General features: G+C 42.4%; 1 protein-coding gene across 3 annotated transcripts in view; it reads right to left on the bottom strand.

Annotated features, from left to right (window-relative positions):
- Window positions 1-4,590: 4,590 nt before the first annotated feature.
- The window catches only part of ODAPH (odontogenesis associated phosphoprotein), a 36,508-nt gene continuing 19,287 nt past the window's right edge, over window positions 4,591-21,811 (bottom strand). For 2 of the 3 annotated variants that reach the window (XM_010969406.3, XM_074345367.1), the window contains exons 2-3: window positions 14,509-20,657; window positions 4,591-8,484 (exon numbers count right to left, since the gene is read on the bottom strand). In XM_010969406.3, the coding sequence (XP_010967708.1) occupies window positions 8,057-8,484; window positions 14,509-14,575 (495 nt within the window). In that variant the 5' untranslated portion in view covers window positions 14,576-20,657 and the 3' untranslated portion in view covers window positions 4,591-8,056. The remainder of the gene's footprint in view (window positions 8,485-14,508; window positions 20,658-21,811) is intronic. The other variant, XM_074345365.1, reaches the window with a different exon arrangement.

The raw sequence follows: 21,811 nt of genomic DNA, 5'->3' as shown, positions 1-21,811 counted from the left end.
CGGCAGTGGAGTGGGGCACCCTGGTGGACACTGATAGTTAACACTCTAGCTGTCCAGTCCTAGGGGTTTATGAACGTGCCTAAGGGGAGCAGAAGAGACCCATTGCACGTGGCCTCTGTCTCTGTGATTGTGTCTGGGCTCTCCTGATGTTAGCAGGTGGCTGGTGACTCAGAGGTCAGCAAGGCAGAACCAGTAGCTGGAGGAGGGATAGGCTGTGGGAACTTGGGGGTGGCCAGGAGGAGCTGTGGACTTCAGTGAGAATCCTGAATGAAAGAAAAAGAACTTGGAGAATTATGAAAGTAAATTTGCCTCACCAAGATGAAATGTGAGCAGATGGGCAAAGGCAGAGAGGCAGAAAGGCAGATCAGACCACTTCCAGGAGTGCTAATCCAAAAAGAGTGCTGCACATCTTTGGAATGAATTGATTTTCAAGTGTGATTTGCAAGCAGCAAAATGTAAGTTGATACAATGAATGGAGATTGGAAAATTAGTCCACACTGGCAGGGCTATTTTTCTTGATTATATTGGAATGTAGCCTAGGGAGTCTGATGGAACAGCCCCAGACGCATTTCCAGTCTTGAAATCAGTCAGCTAATGTGTATGTTAAGTCGTCAGTCAGTCCACTGGAGTTCTGAATTTGCAAAAGTGCAGGGCATGTTGATTAGGGAAAATTAGTTATCTGTGATGTGTCTAAAATTAAAGTCCCCAGTGTACCTCTCAACATATGGATTTGAAAAATAATACCAATGAAAACTGAAAAGAAACTCTAGAAAAGGAGCAATACTTTGCCAGTGTGGAAACAGAAGCTTAAAACACATTTTATATACAATATTACTATGACTATATGAAATCTACCTCTATTCTGAATGAGGGTGGGCATCTAATCCTCCAAGTGAATGAATGTGGTGAAATAGATTCCCAAAGAAATTCAAGTAATAAATCTACTATTTAGAACATAAACCAAGATGTGCATAAATTTGTTGTCAGAAAATCAGTTTCTCCTTGTCTGTTGAATGAATATTTAAAGAATAACAGTTTGAAGAGGCATCTTAAATAACAGGCTTCCCAGGAAATCTGTATGTCCTGACCTGGACTTGGAGGAGAGATTTTACAAAGAGGACTCAGATTCTGAAAAAAGTGATAGATGCTGCTAATAAAAGTGTGAAAAAAAATTACAAAATTAAGTGAGCAATTAAATTGGAGGATTCTCTGTCTCTGGTTACCATTCTAACCTACTCTCTAACAAACTACTGAAAGCGAGAAACTTTATCTGTGCTGAAAAGAGAAAGATACACGTTAAAATTCCTCAAAGAAGGTTGGAAGCATGCACCAGTGGCCAGTATAGTGTTTTATTTGACAGGGATTTTTGTATCTTACCTTTCTCTCCTCAATATAAGTTCTTCTCCTTCTCCTTCTCCCTCTCCCTCTCCCCTCCCCTCCCCCTCCTTCTCCTTCTTCTTCTAGGAGATTTTAAACTCCTGAGACTTCCCCTGAGATGTGGGAATTGATTTGGAAGCAAATAAGGTTAAGATACCAGGAGGTTTGAAAGTTCATTTATTTAACAAATATTTATTGAGTTCCTGCTATATGCAGGTATTGTTTTAAGTCCTAAAGATAAAGGAATGAACACAATAGACACAAATCACTGTTTTTAGGGAGTTTACTTTCTGATATGAAGGACAAATAATAAAAAAGGGAACTAAGAACACATGTAGAATGACTGAATGTGATTCATGCTAGGGGATAAAAAAAAGCTGGGTATAGGAAGAGGGTATCCGTGGGTATCCGTGCCTGCACATTTTGATAGGTTGGCCAGGAACTGAAAGGTGGCATTTTATGAGTGTCCTGTAAGAAATGAGAGAAGGACCCATGTGGGTAATGTGGATTATCTGGGGCAAGGCCACTGTAGCTAGAGGGACCGACCAGGGCACAGGCCTTGAGGAGGCTGTGAGCTTTGTCTGCGTGAGAACAGCGAGGAGGGCCGTGTGTCTGGAGCGGAGTGAGAAGGGAGGAAAGGAGGGTGAGGTGAGGTCAGAGAGGAAGAGGCTGGTGTGGGGCGTGGGGAGGCGGGGTCGTGTAAAAGACATGTGAAACCTTCTGCTTACTGTTATGGGTAGTATTTCAGTGAAATATTGCTTCCCCGCCTTGGTCTCCACTTTACTGAGATACAATTGACCTATTCTACTGTTTAGGAAAAGCCTGGAGGTTCCTACAGGAACCTGATATTTACTTACATTTTATTATAAAAATAAGTCAAATATGCTCTGTGCTTGAAAAAGGAAAGTGGTGGTTTTCTTCATTTTTTTGTATGTATAAAAGTATCTGAGCTTTGTAACCCCTGTTTTCCTTAGAGTCAGAGCCAGCTCTCTCCAGATTATGCAGATCTTTTGATAATTTGTAGTTACTGCTATCAAAATTGGATCCTTCCTGTTATGGGCTGAATTTATTCCCTTCAGATACATATGTTGAAGCCCTAACCACCAGTACCTCAGAATGTGATATATATTGGAGACAGGGCCTTTAAAGAAGTGATTCAAGTTAAAATGAGGCCATTGTGGGGGGCCCTAATCCAATCTGGCTGGTGTCCTTATTAAGAAGAGAAAATCTGGATGCACAGGAGAGACACCATGGGCAACACGTGCATGGAGAGGAGACTGCGCCAAGAGGCAGCAAGAGGGCAGCAGTCTGCAAACCCAGGAGAGAGGCCTCAGAGGAAACCCATCATATCGACGCCTTGATCTTGGACTTTCAGCTTCCAGAACTGTGAGAAAATAAATTTCTATTGTGTAAGCCACCCACTCTGTGGTATTTTGTGAAAGCAGTCCAAGCAAACTAACACACCTCCTCAAAAGATTTTTCTAAATGCCATGGGGTAACATTTACAGAGAAAGTTGGCTATTTCTTAATTTTTCATATTTGACCAGGAACTTAGCAAACCCCAGTGTCTGAATGGGCCACAAACCCATCATTCAGCAGCAGACTCCACACAGCCTGCAGCGCCTTCCTTCCTGGTTTGGCTGCCCCTTGTTGACACCTGCTGCCCACGAAGCCCTGGAAGGCGCTCCATCCAACCCCGCAGCCCTGACGAAACAGCACCTAATGTGAGAACACTGATGTCTCCTGACCTTCCGCAAGTAGCTGCTGTTTTCCAGAGAAGGAGTGAGTTCCATGCAGAGGTGGGGAGAAGCGCCCCCTTCTCAAGTTTTGTGACACTTTATCACGTCAGCCCCAAAGCAGCTCTGCTGTGTTCAGAAGCTCCTAAAGTTTCTTTTAAAACATCTTTATCAGCTTCTGATGCTCATCACTGACTACTCGGCTCAAATTCAATCCAAGTGGTGGCTGTGGAAGTACATGCCGTCTTACACCTTCTGTTTCTCCTCTTGAGACCCAAACTTCCAACCAAACTCCCCCTTCTCCCCCAGTTAAAAATTACCCTCCCCAAATATCAGTGAACGTCTGAGTCTCAGCTCAACCAGTCTGGGTAACCAACGTGTGAATCATTACAAGGTTCGTGGTAGTGTGGGATGTAGGAATAGGATTTTATTTTTAACTTATTTTCAAGGCACGGATAAATTCAAGATTAATTTTTGTGGGCTTTTTTTTTTTGGCAGGGGGGCTAGAACTCAAACCTTGATTTATGCTGTAAAGGGGAAGAAAATGATTAGTTATTATGTACATGATGTAACAGGAGTAGTTCTTACTATACAGAGCAACATACAAGGACTTTTAAGCACCTACTTCTACAGTTTCAACTTCACAAGAACATACTTGAACTTCCCCGTACATGCATGACTAACACTCTAAGTTCCAATTGTATCATGTCCAAGTCACTAGTTAAAAATTGGCCTATCATGCCAACATATTTTTAAACATTAAAAAAAAAAAAAAAAAGAAGCCAGAAGACAGAAAAATCTCAAGGACAAAAAGTATTGGGGATTTAAATATTTTTAAGTCAAATTTAAGAGGAAGAGGGACATGCTAAAATGCCACTGGTATTACTTTACGCATTCAAGATGCAGCTCAGGAACAACTATTAATGATCATAAAGGTTTTCAGATCCTTCCCTGAATTTTCACAGTCCACATCTTGTAAAGGTCTAGCCTCCCCATCCCCCAGCCCCGCCACGATTTCGCTTTTAATCCCCAAACTGATTTTGGCTGACAGATTGGCTCTAGACCTGAATCATTTAAAAAGCATGAAGACACATTCAAACTGAGGCTACAACAGATTATCTAACCTTAGCAAGTGTATGTGGATTCTCTTTGCTACCAAATATTGTAGTCATTTTACTGTGATCATAAGAGATGATTTGCTTCTCCTTGTTACAGTGACTATGGAAAGATAATAGTAAGCACAAATTTTGCTTTATTAATATTGACCACAAACACAGTAAAGCCAAAAGATATGTTTATACGGCATGACTTAAACCATACAAAATTCCTTTAGAAATCATTGCATTTTCACCTTGCTCAGAATTTTCAATCACATACTATCTCAGTGAAGAAAAAATATGAGTTACAAACTGAAAAGAGATTTTTTAAAAAATTGAAGTATAGTCAGTTTACAGTGTTGTGTCAATTTCTGGTGCATTCAGTCATACACATACATACATATATTCCTTTTCATATTCTTTTTCATTATAGGTTACCACAAGATATTGAATGTAGTTCCCTATGTTATACAGTGTGAACTTGTTGTTTATCTATTTTATATATAGTAGTTAGTATCTGCAAATCTCGGACTCCCAATGTATCCTTCCTCCCCACCCATAACCATAAGTTTGTTTTCTGTGTCTGTGAGTCTGTCTCTGTTTTGTAGATAAGAATGAGAAAGGAAAATAAGAAGAAGAAAAGAGAGTACATCTAATCTCATCTTCAGTGCACATCAAATCAGTGCAGTCTCAAACTTAGATACTTTTAAAGGCCACATAGACACGGTGTCCTCCAAGGTCCAGCGTCCCTTCTCAGCAGGCAGTGGGGACAGCTGGTCTGCTGTGCGCTGTCCTCCCCGCTGACTGCCTGCGGGCACTTTCAATGCAGCTTTTCCCAGGATATTTCCCCCAAGATCTAGTCTTCTTTTTAACATTCCTTCTTTTTATACCCCTACCCTCCAGTCTCATCTAACTCTGTCACCTCCCTCATCTGTCCCCGGAGGCCCCAGACTGCCACTTCCTCCCTCACAACTAAACCCCTGTCACTAAATCCTGTGTTGTTTCCACTAATGCCTTTTTACTTTCATTTTGAAATAATTTCAAACTAAAAAGAGTTGCAGGAATGGTACAAAGAACTCCTATATGCCTTTCACCCAAATACATCAACTGTAAAAACATTTTGCCACATTTTATTACTCTCTCACCCTCCTTCTCTCTCTCTCTCTCACACACACACACAAACACACACATACACACACATACACACACACACACCCCTTTTGTCCCTGAATTATTCAAGACTTAGCTGCAGAAATCATACTCATTACCCTCAAATACTTCAGATCTTTATATAAGGATGTTCTTTTACATAATCATCAAATTCAGAAAATTTAACATGGATATAAAATGATTACTTAAAACATGGCTCACATAAAAATCTGCCAGTTGTCCCAATAATACCCTTTCTGGCCATTTCTCCCTTACCTTCCCACTTCCAGGATCATGTGACATTTATTTACCACGTCTTTTTAATGTCCTTCAAACTTTGTCTACCATAGCTACATTTTTTGAAGATTACAGAGCAGTTGTTTTGTAACTGTCTTTCAATTTGGGTTTGATTCAGGTTCTGCCTTTTTAGCATAATTAGAACTTTAGGCTTGCCTAGGCTATTTCTGCCACAGGCAAAAGATGCATTTAAGCGTGAATAAAAGTTTGTAGTAGATACATAAAAGATCATGTGCTCCCAAGACACTGCCATTGCTTCCAAAGCAGACAGTCCCACCTGTGTGCTAAGAGGAACACACGTGATAAACGAATTCCCTTTGAGATATTAATGCCTGAAAACTATCCCTCTGAGGCAAAAAGCTTGCTGGGTATCAATGTATTTTAAAAGAAAAATTTATTAACCCGAAGTCACAAAGGCATATGCTTTTAGGGCTGCTTCCCACGTAGGCAACTCCATGCATGTTCCAGGGTGAGGAATGATGCAATTTTACCTGGAGTTATTTTTAAAAAGGCCCTCATTGTGAAACACTCCAGGAATAGTCCACTTTCTGTAACAGATGCACTGAAGCTATTACTCCATCTTTCCTTTGTCTTAGTTTTTCTGAGGTTTATATACCACCTAGCAAGGCCTTCAGGGACTGGATTCCAGAGCAGTTCCGTTTTGAATGACAAAAGTTTGAACATTTGGGAAGAGAAAGCCCTGCCAGAGCCAGGTTGGTTTTGGGCAATCAGAGCGCTGAACAGCTGGTGAACAGAGGGAGGTGAGTGAGCCGTCGTGAAGAGGGATCCAGGGATGGGGGGAGATTCAAATACAGCACTGATCCATCTTCAAGTTTGCCCAAGGTTGGCCCTTTTCTGATTATGCCCCACTAACCAAAAAGAAGGGGAGAGCAAGTTTATTCCAAAATATAGAATTTTTTACTTAATGAAGACTTCAAAGAAGATACAAGTTTTATTTAATCATAATTTTAAAACAAACATCTGTTCGTAGAATGAAAATTTGCTATAAAGTGAGTGAGGGAAAGTGTCTTTTTTCTCTTTATCTTTCAATATAGCAAGAAAAGAGAACATGATGATTTCATATCTCTTTTCATTTCCCAGGCATTCCCAGTGTCCTCAGGTCTTTATGTTCCTTTTCTTTTCTTTTTTCTTTTCCTTTGTAGAAGAAGCAGCAGCATCTTTGCATGTAGTTCTTGGGAGGAACAGGTGTAAACACTGACCTCATATGAGAAACCAAAGTTCCAACCTTACAGGCAAGGTGAGTAGCGCAAACAGGAGGCAGTATTTTGCGGAATGGCTGAAGGAACAACCGGAGTGCAGTCTGTGGGACTTGTTACTTACACTGCATCCTCAGAACACTGGGTTCCTCCAGTTGGGTGAATTTGTGCCTGTGGATTTCTAGAGTTACTAGAACACCCTGGTAAACTTTTACTTGGAATTTTGAACCTGGAATGATGTTAAAAGTTTTAGGGGAGGTATATCATTTAAGCTGGTATCCAAATGATGATAACAGAAGAAACAGTGAGACATTCATCAAACTAATTTGCACAGGTTGCTTAAAAAATGGATTTAGATATTACAGATTAAAAAAAGAGTTTTTTGATTAGGTAATTTAGTTTATAAAATCTTTAAAGTATTATCTATAGTCAGACTCCCCATTACTTTGTTTTGTTTTAATCTTTGTAATTTCTTTGTTGTTGTTGTTGTCAGAAAACTGAGTGGATTGTGAAAGTTCTCATTACAAGAAAAAGCTTTTTTGTAACTGTGTAAGGTGAGAGATGTTAACTGGACTTACTGTGGCGATCATTTTGCAACATATACAAATATTGAATCATTACATTGTACACCTGAATCTAACATAATGTTATGCTAATTATACCTCAATTAAAAACGAATAAATAACCACTGTCAAGCAGAGAATAAAGTAAAGCTTTCAGTTTTTAAAAAAATTTCTTTTAAAGTTCACTTTGTCCTGTAAGTTTTCCAGTGACTATGAAAAAGTGTCATTAACATCTCCATTTGGTTGATGACAATCTCTTTTTAAATGCTCTTCACTCTATTTTAGAAGATGGAGCTGATTCTTCTGGCATCTCAGGATGATAGAAATGACTGGAACCACTCACTTTAGAACATTCCTTACATAAAATCCCGTGATCATGAGAAGTTGGGGATAAGACTAACATAGTTACTGCTCCTATTTTGCAAAGATGAATAACCTATAAACCAGGATCTTCACTGCTGACAAGGAGAATAGTTTCCAGTCACTGGTGTTTAAGGTGCTTAATCTTCCAATCCAACAGCTTTAGTTTTGAAAAAGAAAAGAGAAATCCTTTCTTCATCCTTCCTGAGGCACTGGCTTCTTTTTTTTTCAGTGGAGGCACTGGGGATTGAAGCCAGGACTCAGGCATGCTGTGCATGTGCTCTACCACTCAGCTTTACCCTCCGCATCATGGGCTTCTTTTCCTTCAGTATGTTTGGGGCCTCTCTCTTCGCCCGGCTTTCCTCAGAGGAACTTCCTCTCCAGAGTGGTCTCCTGGGGAAATAACGATAATGAGGAGGAAGGCGCCTGTGTGGCCAAAAAAATGGGTGGATCTGAAAACGGTGGTTGCACGTCGGAGGGTGGAAAGGTCTGTATGGAAACCTAAGGTGGACTCTGGGGCATCGTGGCGGAAAAAAATGCAAGGGACACCTGGGTGTCCTTGTGATGGGCTGGATCCTCGTCACTGGCTTCCTTGTGGTGGGGGGAGGGGTGAGTGTAAAGATCTGGCAGTCTGTAGGGTCTGCATTATGTTGTGAGTCTCCAGGAGGGGTGACCACCCCTTCTTGTCCTGTGGGGGGAAAAGTGAAAGTCAGGAAACAGGCCTGATGGCAGAAGCAGGGGGCAGTCTTCAGGTGGTAGTGGGGGAGTGAGTGGAAGAGAGAACTCTAGAGTCATGTTTCAAAGAACTGCCCAGGCCAGCAACATGAGACATGGACACCCCTATGACCCAGTGGTCCCACTCTGAGGAATTTACCCAAAGAAATGAGTGCTTATGTCTACAAAAGACTAGGTCAGGAGAGTTCACAGCAGTCTGATTCCTATTTGCCCAAACTTAGAAACAATGCAAGTGTCCATCACCAGGAAGATGGATAAACTGTGCGTGTTTATACAATGAAAGACTACTCAGCCATGAAAAGGAAGGAATTACTAAAATGACAACATGGATGCATCCCATGATGTTACGTTGAGCAAAAGAAGACATGAAAGACTGCATACTGTAAGATTCCATTTATATGATGTTCAAGACCAAGCAAAACGAATCTACAGTGAAAAAAAAAAGAAAGTAAAAAATAGTTAGCTTAGGGTTAGGGTCAGTGTTATTTAGTAGAAAAGTAACCAGTAAGTTCTTTAGATCTTGAGCTGAGTGGTTGTTACATGATATGGAGATACACACACATTTATATTTACACACACGTACACAAAAATACATATACACACACATTTATATGCACACACGCATATATGTGAAATGTGAGCAATCTGTATTTTTAAGATTTGTGCATTTTATTGTGCATAAGTTATAAATAAATAAAGAAAATTCAGTGGAAAAAATATAATAATATAATGTTGAGAAAATTAAAAATAACCGCCACCCAGGCCCCGACCTGAAGGCCATTACTTCAGAAGACCTGCTTCACTTCCTGAGCAGTGAGCTCACTCCCTGAAGAGAAGGGAAGGGGGCGTCCACATGCAGCAGGGGAATGAGCTCTGAGGACAAGGATGAAATTAGTCTCTGAGAAGAAATTTGGATCAATCTCCAGTGTCAGGATCTTCCCTATAGTGGTGTCATATAATTAAATTGCCTATGAAAAAGCAAGCTTTCCTTTAGAAAACTATTCGTCACTTCCTTAGAGACTTACCAATACAGGCCTTGGAAGGCCTGCTAAGTGTGAACGACGGAAAAATGAATTCCTCACAGGAAGTTGAGATTTCTGAGGCACTTAAAAAGAGCTAGATTCCCCTCACCTTTGGAACAGCTGAATTCAGGTTTCTTGGTTGTATTGGATATGCTTACTGCCTGCCTATGTTCATAGTCCCTTCTAGAGATTCTGCTTCACCCGCAGCCCCTGGAAGGGTCAGTCCCACGCACCTTTGGCTATGGCTGGCTGGACTGCTGTCAGACACTCGACTCACTCGTTGGCTGGCCCGTGACCAGATTCTCACTTGAGAATTTCAACAAAGAGACACAGATAGTGGAAGATGTAAGTGGAAGGTGGAGGGCAGGGGCTGGAGTGTCAGGTGTTGACCCATTGAATGCTGAATAAACAGAGAAGCCGCTCTTTCTATAGAAGCTGTAAAATGGGAAAGGCCTCTCAAAGAGAAAAAGAGACAAGAGACCATGTGGTAACAGAGCGATGGTGAGAGTGATCTTGGCTCTCGACTTTCTGAGGGCTGGCTATACTTAAGGTTCTTGGGACTCTCTATAATAGTCATTCCAGCTCCAGTTCTAGTTTCTTTTTTCCTTTAAGCCAGCTTAAATGGGTGTCTGTTTCTTGAATGAAATACTGACCCTTTTCTCCCATACCCACCCAGGCTCCTAAGTATTAAGATCTTATAGTTGAAATCACATTAAGACATTTCCAACTACAGAAGATGATTGATTAAATCTCACATTACTCATTCTTTCCCCCTCCACAATCAGATCGATTCTAAACCTTTGTAACATGAAAATTTTCTGTTGAGAATCCAGTCGCTATGGGAGAAGTTAGTCTTATACTTAAGCCCCATTTTGACACTTTGCTGTCAGATCAGGCTTGGCCTTGGGCTCTGCCTCTCAATTAGCTGGACTCCAGCTTTTAAAAACACCCACCTCTTGTGCTCATTTCATTTCTTAAAACCTGACGCTACTCACCAAATCTTCCTTGTGACAATGGGGTGTTAGAGCCGCTAGACAGTGTTTCTCTGACTCCGGGGGGATATCCAGTATTAATCAATGCTCTCTTGAGAATTTCTCCTGGGAATTTCTAAGGGCTCAAGATTAAGATACAAGCTTGTCCTACTAACCAACCCACATAAATCCACCTTATCCCAGCAGAGTAGATACATGGTGACTATTTCAGGTCACTGGTTGGCTCGCTCCAGTGTTCTAAAATGGGGGAGCCTTAGGGGTTGATTTGGGAAACTCACCGGTTCTTTACAAGGTTAAGGCCACACCTCTGAGTGAGTGGGTTGATGCTATTCATGGTCTCCCCCCAGTTAACACTGCTCATCACTTCTGTTGTTTATCCTTGCTCGGCTCCATTCCCCCTGTCTCCTAAATCTTTGACAGTCTCTTCAAAGCCCCTTCAAAATTCTCACTCTTCTTTATTCATTTGAAGAATTCTCTTCAAAATTCTACCTAAGTAGATTACTCAGCTTCATATTTCAGAGAGAAAAATATCAATGATCGGCCTGAAATTCTTTGGCTCCTGCTTCTCTCACTTCAAAGAGACGTCTACACACGTCTGACCCCATTTTTTTCCCCACCTATTTAATCCATTGGAATCTGACTCTGTTTCCTCCATGCTACAAAAACACTTTGACAAAAATCATCAATGGTCCTGGGCTTTTAAGAAGCTGGTTCCAGGTGCCTGGAGCACCGTTTCCTGCCTTCTTTGCTCTGTTGCAGATTTCACGTCTCATCTCCTCAGGGAGGTCTCCTCTCCCCAGAGGCTGGCTCAAGGCCCCTGGCAGCATGCTGCCATAGTGCCCTGTGAGCCCGCTTTCATCATACTCATCGGTCATGTGATTACTGTCCAGCAGATACTGACCATCAGTCATGTGACTACATTCCTCCTGCACTGAAGTAGCTGCGAGACCATCCCATAGACTGTGCCCCTTGTCCCTAGCACAGTGCCTGCGGGGGACTCGACTGAGAGAAATCTCAGTCTCTATAGTTGCAAAAGTTACCACGTTCCTACCTCTCAGAGATGATGCAATCATTAATAAGCAAAAGTTTCTTGTTATGTAACATACTGACATGACACCAAAGGCACTGAACATCAAAGACGAGAACACTTTTGCAACCTTAATTAAACCAAAGTAGGTCAAATGTTTAAATGCAAATTGAAAACATTCTTAGAGGCAGAATAGCATAGTGTCGAAAAGTATAGGATCCCATTTTATAACTGTGTGACCATGGACAGCTTCCTTAACTTCTCCGGGTCTTCTTTTCCTTGTTTGTAAAATGGAGAAAATACTACTCCCTATGTCATTGGCTTGTTGTAGTGTCTGAAATGACACACGTAAAGTGCTCAGAACATGCCTGACACACAGCACGCGTTTAGTAGTTGTTAGCTGTTATTACTAACCTTGAATGTTACAGAGAAATATTGTTAGCATGAGCCTCATTTTCTTGGACCCATATGGTTATATGATATACATATGATTTGTGCACTGTTGATAGGACTAAAGTGTACAGACGTTATTAGAACCAGCCTGCTTGAATATAAGGACTGTGGACACTGTTGGTCACTGCTATGTCCTTTGTACCTAGAACAGTCTCTGGCTTAGAGTGGTGCCCAGTACAGAGCTGATAAACTAAATGAATGGCCAGGCAGATGCTGAATGAGTTCCTCTCTGTAGATTTTTGTGAAGCTCACTGAGGATTTAATTGTAGTCCCAGGAAATTTGCAACCATAACTTACATTTAAAATTAGAGTAGAATAAAAAATCAAGCCAAAATATTGCTTTGAGTTTGGACATCAATTTTAAGTGGGTTTATTATAGTCTAGACATGAAATTCATAGTATACCAACAACCAGTACTTTAGAAAAAGAATGTAAGGATGGGATGACCTTTTTAAAAAAATATAATTACCTGTAGTCTGTGGTTATTTGGGCAGACAATAGCTGGTCTGTAGTGAACCATCCTGATTTTTAAGAGAAGTAAGCTTTATACTTGATGTGGAGTATTAGAAAAATTCTCAAGTGCTTTCAGAGTCGAAGCAGAGAGAAATATAAGTCCTGTGATACAATTTGCTTACAATAACTGCAACTTTATTCCTTTTGTAGACTTGCAGGGTGGCTGGCTACTTTCGTCAAACCTCTGGTTTTACAGATAAAGACTTTTGAGCCCAGTTCACACAAGTTCACACATGCCTCCTTCAACCCTATGCTATAAGCCTAGTCATTTCAACAGTTTGCAGATTCCTATGTTAGGTGCTGTGGCAGGTGCAGAGATGATAAAGATACAGAGAAGTGGGGAGATGCTACAAACACATGGATCTGTAAATACAGGGCAGAATGCAGTGCATGTCATTGGTGATGTACACATGGCTATGGGAATTCAAATCCCTCTGAGAAAGAGAGACTGAAGTTTTAAAATTGTGTCTTAAGAAAGCCTTTGTGAAGGTCATGTCATAGTGACATTTACACGCCATCAGGGAAGCGGAATTACAATCAACAGAGGTGAAAGCAGGACAAGGCGGCAACCACAGCTGCTGCCCTGGAGGAGAGAGAGAACGGGGTGAGTTTGGACAGCCCCAAGTGACCCCGTCTGGCCAAGCCAGGGCAGGTATAAGTGGGCAATGACCTGGGACCAGGGCTGTCTGGAGAGAGTGAAGCTGCAAGCTGCGTTTGAAGGACTTTGATGCCAGTCTGAGGGACAGTGGGGAAGAGTGAGCCAAAATCAGAAATCAATTCTCACATTTTAAAGATTTTTTTTTTTAAATGTGAATGAATCTCTAATCTCATTATAACTTATGTAGCCACATATTTACAAAGTTTCCTGAAGAGTAGTTCATTTTCTGGAAAGGTGTTTGGTGACAAGATCTGTTTTATGATGCATCTCTCAGATGTCACTTTTAGCAGGTGATGCTTATGCGCCTCGTCTTGGGAATCGGGCAGGTATTCTTGGTTATCCATGTCTCCTCACCCTCTGATTGCCAGAATTCATGCAGAGACTGGGCAAGGTGCTCTCTGGTGGTCTCACCACCAGCTCTGATGTCCCTGCCCCTCTCCGCTCATTGTGAGCATTGGGGGATGGGCACAGGGAACTTCTGGAGGATGACAAGGGTCTGGCTGAAACCCTGCAAAGCCCCAGGGCCATAAGGAAAGGGCAGAAGACGCAGTCTGACTCCTGGGGCTCTCCTGCCTGACAGTATCTAGTTCTAAACTACGGTGAACTGTGAAATAAACATCAGACCCCAGTCCCCCAGGTTCCCTTGTTCTCTGCCCTCTTCCTTCTCTATCTTTTTCTTTCCTTTTCCCCAGGGTTTGCAAACCAATTCTCCAGCTCAGGCCACCTGGACATTTTGTAGTGGGGGAAAGGAAAGAAAAAGGGGCAGTGGAAAAATTGAATCTAATATAAGCCTAAAGAAAGAAGTCTATGCTCACCGCTGTAGCACCAAGACACAACTGACTAAAGCAATTAATAAACAGACTAAACACCCACCATGGGCAAATTACTATGCTGTTGGGGATATACAGAGGGGGCCGTTGTTGTAATTCAGGGAGGAAATTGTTAGCTCTATAATGGTCATTACTAGTATTCATACAGTGCTTGAAGCTTGAAGAGCTTTTCTTGCATGACAGCTCTTTTGGTCCTCACAACCCCCATAAGAATGAATATCATTACTGCTGTCACATCACATTTGAGGAGGCAGATGCCAAAGAGGTTAAGTGAATCTAGGGTCACATAGCTAGGGCTGAGACTAGGACCAAGGTCTTCAGATGATAAAATTCAACCTCTTTCTCTCTGACCACACAGTCTGATGGAAGCTGACGTAAATATTTCCAATTCATGGATATGTGTAATCACGGAACCAAATTTTGTCTTTACACACAACTTATTAATTAGTGGATCCACAGTCAAATAAAAACAAAACCCTTACCTTCTGCCACAGTTACCACCAACCAGCAGACCAACAGGCAGTAGGAGTAGCTGAGTCTGTGAGCCATGGCTTCTGCCCTGAGCAGTCACTGCCTTGAACCCAACGTGGCTTTAAAGGGGTCGGTGAGTCACCCGCAGCCTGATTCCGGGAGCCTGCATTTGCATAGTGGACCGCAGTGATCAGAGCCTGCGGTGTGAGGGTAAGAAATCAGAAAGGAGATACCAGACAGTATTTAGCAACCAGAACTTCTCGTAATAACAGCCAAACATCATTCATCCATCCTTGGAGGTGGATTGTGGGTGACCACACCCCCGCTATCCTTTTAATTCCTTCAAATCTTCGCCCCTGTTAGTGCCTGCTCTTTACTTGTGTGTATATAGATCTACCTCGGCAAGGGAAAGAATCTGCGCAGGAAATGCTCAGCAGCGCGTCCCTCTTTGTAACTTGCTTACTTACTTACCAAAGCCAGACAGGACGGGGAGGGCGTTATCCAGGTGCTTCGTGACCCATGTGGTTTGAAGAGGCTGTTTGTTCACAGACCTCAGATTAGGGATTATGGCTTCTCTGCTTTTGTCCAGGAGCCAAGAGCCTCAGGGGCAGAGAACTACCTTCCCTAGCAACCATCGTGGTCCCTGTCTAAACGACATGAAAGTCTGTGGGTATTAACTTAGTGAGTTGTCCTGCCACGGCTCCTTTTGATTCATCAGATTGTCACTAAGATGCCTGGTTTGTTTGCTGTCAGCTGCTGGAGGAGTGGGAGGGGATGGTCACAAGTGATTAAGAGCACGGACCTTGGAGTTAGAAAAAACTAGCTCCCACTTTGGCTCCTTTTCTAACTACTGGGTGACCGTGAGTGAGCCCCTGAGACTTGAAGCCTCAGGTGCCTCATCTGTAAAATGGGGCTGGTAATATCTCCCTCAGAGATTACTGTGATGGATAAAAGAGGTAATTGACAGAAAGCTGCAACCACAGTGCCTGGTGAGTGAAAGGGGGTTGTGGCTGCAATTAAATTACAGTGACTCTAATTCTTTGTTCTCTTAGGAGGCTCTACTTGCTAAATCATGCAATCAAAAGCGTCCACATTGGGCAGAACGTTTTCTTGACCATTGCAGAAAGAACAAAACAGATCGCAGTCCCTGGCTTTGAAGGGCTGACAATCTAATGAGGGATTCTGTGCAAACTGAGAATGGAAATGAAGAAGAATGCAAACACTCACTAGCTAGAAAATGGTACATTCCATAGGCTTGATGATAATCTGAGGCAAAATTTTAGAACAGAGGATTCAATGGATGATTTGCCAGCAGTATGGAAAGAAAGTAGGGAACATCTGGAACAAGCTCAGTCCTCCAGATTCAGTGGCTTTGTGGACCACGTGTCCTGTGCCACGTCTAGGTCTGGTGAGGGTGTCTGGGGAGGGAGTGGGGAAGGGTCTCAGCCTATGCACGCAAGTTCATGCCCCTCAGTGTCCAGCTGGTCCCTATCAGCGAAGGACCTGTGGTCAGGAAGGTGGCTTTTCCCTGGGTCTCTAGCTTTCTGCCACACCCTGCTTTTTGGATCTGAGCTCAGGACAATGTCACCTCCTTTCTTTCTCCCCTCCACTGTCCCCCTGAGCTGGGTAACTTTATGTGTCAACTTGGCTGGGACGTGGTGCCCAGATACTTGATTGAATACTACTCTGGATGTTTCTGTGAGGATGTTTTGGGATGAGATTCACAAATGGGTGGATTTTCAGTGAAGCAGAATGCCCCACATAGTGTGGGTGGGCCTCACACAATCAGTTGAAGGCCTGAAGAGAACAAAAGATTGACTTCCCTTGAGCAAGAGGACATTCCTTTGGACTTGAACTGCAACATCAGCTTTTCCCTAGGTCTCCAGCCTGATGATTGACCCTGCAGATTGTGGACTTGCCAGCATCCCTAAACATGGGAGCCAGTTCCTTCAAACAAATATCTCCTCTCTCTCTCTATACACATCCTACTGGTTCTGTTTCTCTGGAAAACACTCATGAATACACACCTATATTCTCTCTCACTTTCATGTATATATATGCTGCTCTGCAGATTTAGGGGACTAGCATGAAGACACTTAATAAGTCCAGTTCTTCTAAATAAGAACCTGGGAGTTTATGGTTAATGAAGGCACAACCATGTGCTCCTTGACCAGAAATGCGTAGGGTGACTTTAGGAATTTCAAGCAGATTTGTGAGCACTGAGCTGCCTCTAATAAATATGCTTCTGAAATATGTCAGCAAGGAGAGCAGCCCCTCCCTGTCTCAGGACGGCTTGTCTTTCAACTGGAGCCAAACATCTGTGCTTCAGGGAGAATCTCACAGCCAACTCCCTACTTTGCTCCTCATCCCAGTCTCCCTCCCCCTCCTTCCTAGTGGTTTAAAAATCTGTTTAGAATTTCAGGGAGCTCAAACTCTGAAGATACTGGGTTGGATACAATGAAAACGGTTTTTGGTAAATAATTTATGTTAGGTGCTCAAATTGAGACAATATAAACCATATTTCCGTATTCATTGAAATGGAAACAAGCAGCCTGAGATGGGGGGGCCGGTGTGGGGTGGGTAATGGTGGTGGAATGGGACCAACCATCGGTGGTTTAAACCAGCGATGCTCAGAAAGACCGGACTGCTCTAGCTGTGGCTTCCTGTGCCGCTCTGCCTTTCACATGCTCAAGGATCTGGGGATGTCTGCCCATGGGATGGTCACCTGCACCCTGCCTTGCTTATCTCTGCAGTCCTGTGGGGGTGAAGTCCCTGTTTTGCCTCCAGAGCTTGGAGCAGCAAAGGCGAGCTACAGTCATGTCCAGTGTGGCTAGTCACCTGCTGCAGAAACCGCTAAAGCTGTCTGGGGGAGGTGTTCCCCTTCTCAGGCCGCGGTGAGTAACCCGGGAAGCTGTCGTTAGGGCCGCTGTGAGTCAGGATGACAGGTAACGTGGGGAACGGTGGGTACCGGGCCTGCACCCTGAGTCAGGCTAAGGGAGTAGCTAGCGCTGCGAGGCTGACTTCCCAGAGGCCTGGGGGTGGATTGGCGTTCTCTGTAGGAAGTACCAGGGCTGATGCTCCCTCAGGGAATCTAAAGGTTCTGTGGCTGGCGCCCATCTGATGGTGCTGCTTCTGGGATGGCCTGCATGACTCTCCTGCTGGGCTTGCTAGGGCATCTTCTGCTGGGATTTCTCCTAAAAGGGATTTCAGGCGATTTAGACATATCTCCAACTCCACCATTTTGCAGATCAGGAGACAGGCCTAGAGACGGTACCTAGCCATCCCAGTGATTTAACAAGAGAATGGCAATAACATCTTGGTCAGGGGCAGAGGGATGCCCACTACGTGACAGCCCTTATTTATCAGTGGTTTTAAACAGCATGAAACTGGTGGGATAAATCAGTGTTCTCCTTTGCCCCATTAGCGGTGAGACCTTGGACCAGTCAGCTTCACTGACCCTCAATTTCCTCATCTATATCATATAACATTTGCTGTATTCTAAGCATCACTGTTAAAATTATTGCACCTACATTAAGCCATTTAATTATCAACCCAATGAGGTAGGTACTACTGTCATCCCCATTTAAAGATGAGAAAACTGAGGCACAGAGAGGTTAAGTCATGTGGCAAATAAGTGGTAGAGTCATGATACGAACAGAGACAGTTCGGCTGTAGAATTCTTGGTCTAATCACTGTGCTAGGTGGGCTCTGACACTCTGTCAACTTATGTCTGTAAAAGTATCCTTAAAACTCACCCATGTACTGTAGGACAAGAGACTTGGTTTGTTAAAATTTTTTTTTTCAAGGCAAAATAAATAAAAGAGTTTTGGGGAAAATTAAAGATTAAAAGAGATTAAAGAGACATATAAAATAATTACAATATTTGGACTTTACTTGGGTCCTGTTTTAAACAAACAAATCATTAAAAAAAAACAGTTGGAGAAATGTAAACACTGACTAGGCATTTGATGATATTAAGTGATTATTGTAGGTGTGATAATAATAAATGGCTTTGTCAAAAAAAAAAAAAAACAAAACCCAAAATAGAGTCTTTACTTTTCAGAGACAGATGCTGAACTATTTACAGATTATATTTTGTCCTGGATTTACTTCAAAATATTCAGAGGATGGGGAGTGAGTGGGGGTATTGATGCAACAAGATTGTCCATGTTTAATAATTGTTTAAGCTGGGTAATGGGTACACTCAAGTTTATTATACTATCCACTTTTGTTTGAAATCTTATAAAAAGTTTTTTTAAGAAGATCACACTGTATAAATTTGTGTTTTATTCTCTCAGAAATGTCAGAGTCCCACCGACCTACTTCACAAACTGGTGGGAACAGTGACTGCCCACAGGGAGAGGGAGGGTGGGACACTGCTTAGGAGATTCACCTTCCAGGGTTTCACTGATTGAAGGTGACTTCCAGTGCTGCCCATGTGGCAGACTCCTAGAAGATTCTTCTGGACTGTGCGAGTGCATGAGTATAGGGATGGATGACTGCGAATGAATCTGGTCCCCAGTGAGCTAGAGAACCAGCTCACAAGATCAGGAACAGAATCTAATTTCTGGGCCAAATATAATGAAAGAGTGATTCTGTATGTTTCCTAATGAACCAAATTGTGCATTTAAAGGCATCTTTATCACAATCATACCAAGGACCAAAATACTACCATACCTTCCCCCCTTATCCAGCAGACAAATGTGCATAAAGAGATTTACTGACACAAAAATCTTCACTCTGAAGCTATGTCCCCACTACTGCACCTCTCAGAGACCACACTATGCTCTGAGCTCTGTTGCCATTATTTTTGCTTGCCCCACCCTGCATCCATCTCAGTTCTTCTGCTTACTCTGAGTTCCCTCGGGGGAACCAACCCTACACTCCTGGCTCCAGGATTGTCTGCAACCTACACCTGCCAATCATAGCATAGCATAGCATAGCATAGCATAGCATAGCATAGCATAGCATAGCATTTCTGTGGGCACAGTGATTGGCTCAGGGGTGGGCATTTGACTCAAGCCAAGCCAACCAGGCCCAGTCAAAACTAGCCCTGGGATTTTTGTATAAGTGACTAGAAAAGAGGCACACATTTTGCCTTTGGACTTAAAGTTGGGAAGAGACATACCTATATATATGAAGGGAGAGTTTGCTCAGTAAAATGGGGTGGAGAGATGTCACATTCTGATGACATCATTTGAACCCCTGGATCCAGCTATACCTGAAGCCACTCAGTGTACTGCATGTTTTCTTAAACTGATTGTAAAATAGAACCAACACAGTCTTATAGTAACAAATCACATAGAGAATGAAGATTCCATTTTAAGCCTAGTGTTACTTGCTAAGTAGAAGGAAGAGCTATAAACTTTTAGATTTTTGTATTTGATTACAAACTATAGATGTAGACAGGGAGTAGAAAATTACGTCAGTTCCAGTGGTTGGGTAAGGTATTTGCAGAGATTAAGACCCATCTTATTATCATTCCATGCATTCTTCTTGAGAGCTGAGAGAAACTGAGTGACTAGACAGACTCCTGGGCAGGTGGAAGCTGTGGAGACCTGAATGTCTTGGCTCTGGATGCGGTGACGTGACTTCACCCTGAGTGCTCAGCCACCTTGCTTATCCTTGTCGGTAGCATCAGACAGATCCAGATTGCGGTGATGAGTAACTATGGGCTTTCCCCAGCTTCAGACACAAGGTGAGTTCACACGTTATCCTTCAGCTTTTCACCACCCCAGCTGGAGCCTCTGAATGGAATGATTGAAGTCTGGCCTTCAGATGTTGTCAATGTTCAACTGCAATTCAGCACCAAGGGACGCGAAAGTGCTAGGTCTGGTGTTATAGATTGGAGTTGACAATACCGCCTCTCTTTACAAAAAGATATTTCAAAGAGACATCATTATACATAATGATGAGAATATATATCATTAGATGAGCTGTGAGACTATGGGCAAGTTATTCAACTTTTCTCTGTTTATTTTCCTTGTCTCTAAAAGAAGAATAATAATAGTACCTACCTCACAGTTTGTGGGGAGTTTAAATGAGTTAATAACATCTAAGCACTTTCAATGGAGATTGGCACCTTGTAAATGTTCGCTATCGTTACTACTAAAAGGTAACGTTCTGTCTCCAACAAACATTTCTTCTAGAACCTGGATATCTGAAACAAAACAAAGAAAAGGCAGAATATGAGGATTTATGAAAATTGGGAAAAGTTCCAGCAGAGTATGCAATACTTCTCGGTATCAGTACTTTGAAGTCCTGTTTTTCAGTTCTCTGAGGCACTGAGTCAGTTGGAAAGCTGAATGAGAAGGTTCTCAGAAGGGGATAAAGGGGGTTTTCTTCAGGGTTCTGCCAGGGGAAGAGTCACAGGCAAGCTAACTAAAATCTTGTAACTGTACCTACCCAGACAGTGGTTTCTGTAAATCTCAGTAGTTAAGCTGTCAGGGGTTTGAGAGAGTTCTTTGAAATGTGTAGGAGTTACAGGAAGTGGTAGTAATTTAAGACTTGGATCCACCCTTAGCCAATGTCTCCAGGAGATGATGAGGGACATAGTAACAAGCAACTCCTAGTTTTTCAGAAATGACATGGTTTTGATTTAAATGTGTAGAATGCTGTTAAATTTTTCATTTTCTCTCCCGGCCTCCCTGCCTGCCTCTTCTCTCTCCCTCCCTCTGCCCCCGCTCCACACACATAGTATATGCTCCCCTCTCTAGAACAAATCATTTTTTAACAGTTTGCCATATATCCTTCCATTCCTTTTTCCATATATTTACACACACACATTCGGAAATTTTGTAGGCAGTTTTAAATTTTTTTTATATGAAAGGGATAATGTTTCGAGTTGCCTTCTTAATTATTTCTTTTCACTTAAAATGTGTCTTTTCTTTCTGTCCCAATGCATATAATCAACTCCTTTTTTTTTTGAATTCTTGCTTACTGCTGCCTTATATGGGTGCCCCATAGTTTTATCAATTCACCACTTGATGGAATTTGGGTTGCTTTCCATTTTCTGCTCTTACAAACCATCCTCCTATAGTTCTCTCTGGGCACATGCAGAGTGCCTCTGCCATAAGGTACATTTAAAAATAACTTGCTGAAAGGCTGAAAATAGACTTTGCATATGATCCAGCAATCCCACTCCAGGAGTGGGCATATATCCAGGAGTGGGATTGCTGGATTTAATTAGAAAAGATACATGCACCCTGATGTTCATAGCAGCGCTATTTACAATAGCCAAGACATGGAAGCAATCTAAATGTCCAATGTCAGATGACTGGATAAAGAAGTTGTGGTATATTTATACAATGGAAT

Source organism: Camelus bactrianus, chromosome 2 (genome assembly GCF_048773025.1).
Source record: "Camelus bactrianus isolate YW-2024 breed Bactrian camel chromosome 2, ASM4877302v1, whole genome shotgun sequence".
Classification (NCBI taxonomy): Eukaryota; Metazoa; Chordata; class Mammalia; order Artiodactyla; family Camelidae; genus Camelus; species Camelus bactrianus.
Note: the sequence above shows the minus strand (reverse complement) of the source record. Positions and strands in the feature narration are given on the sequence as shown.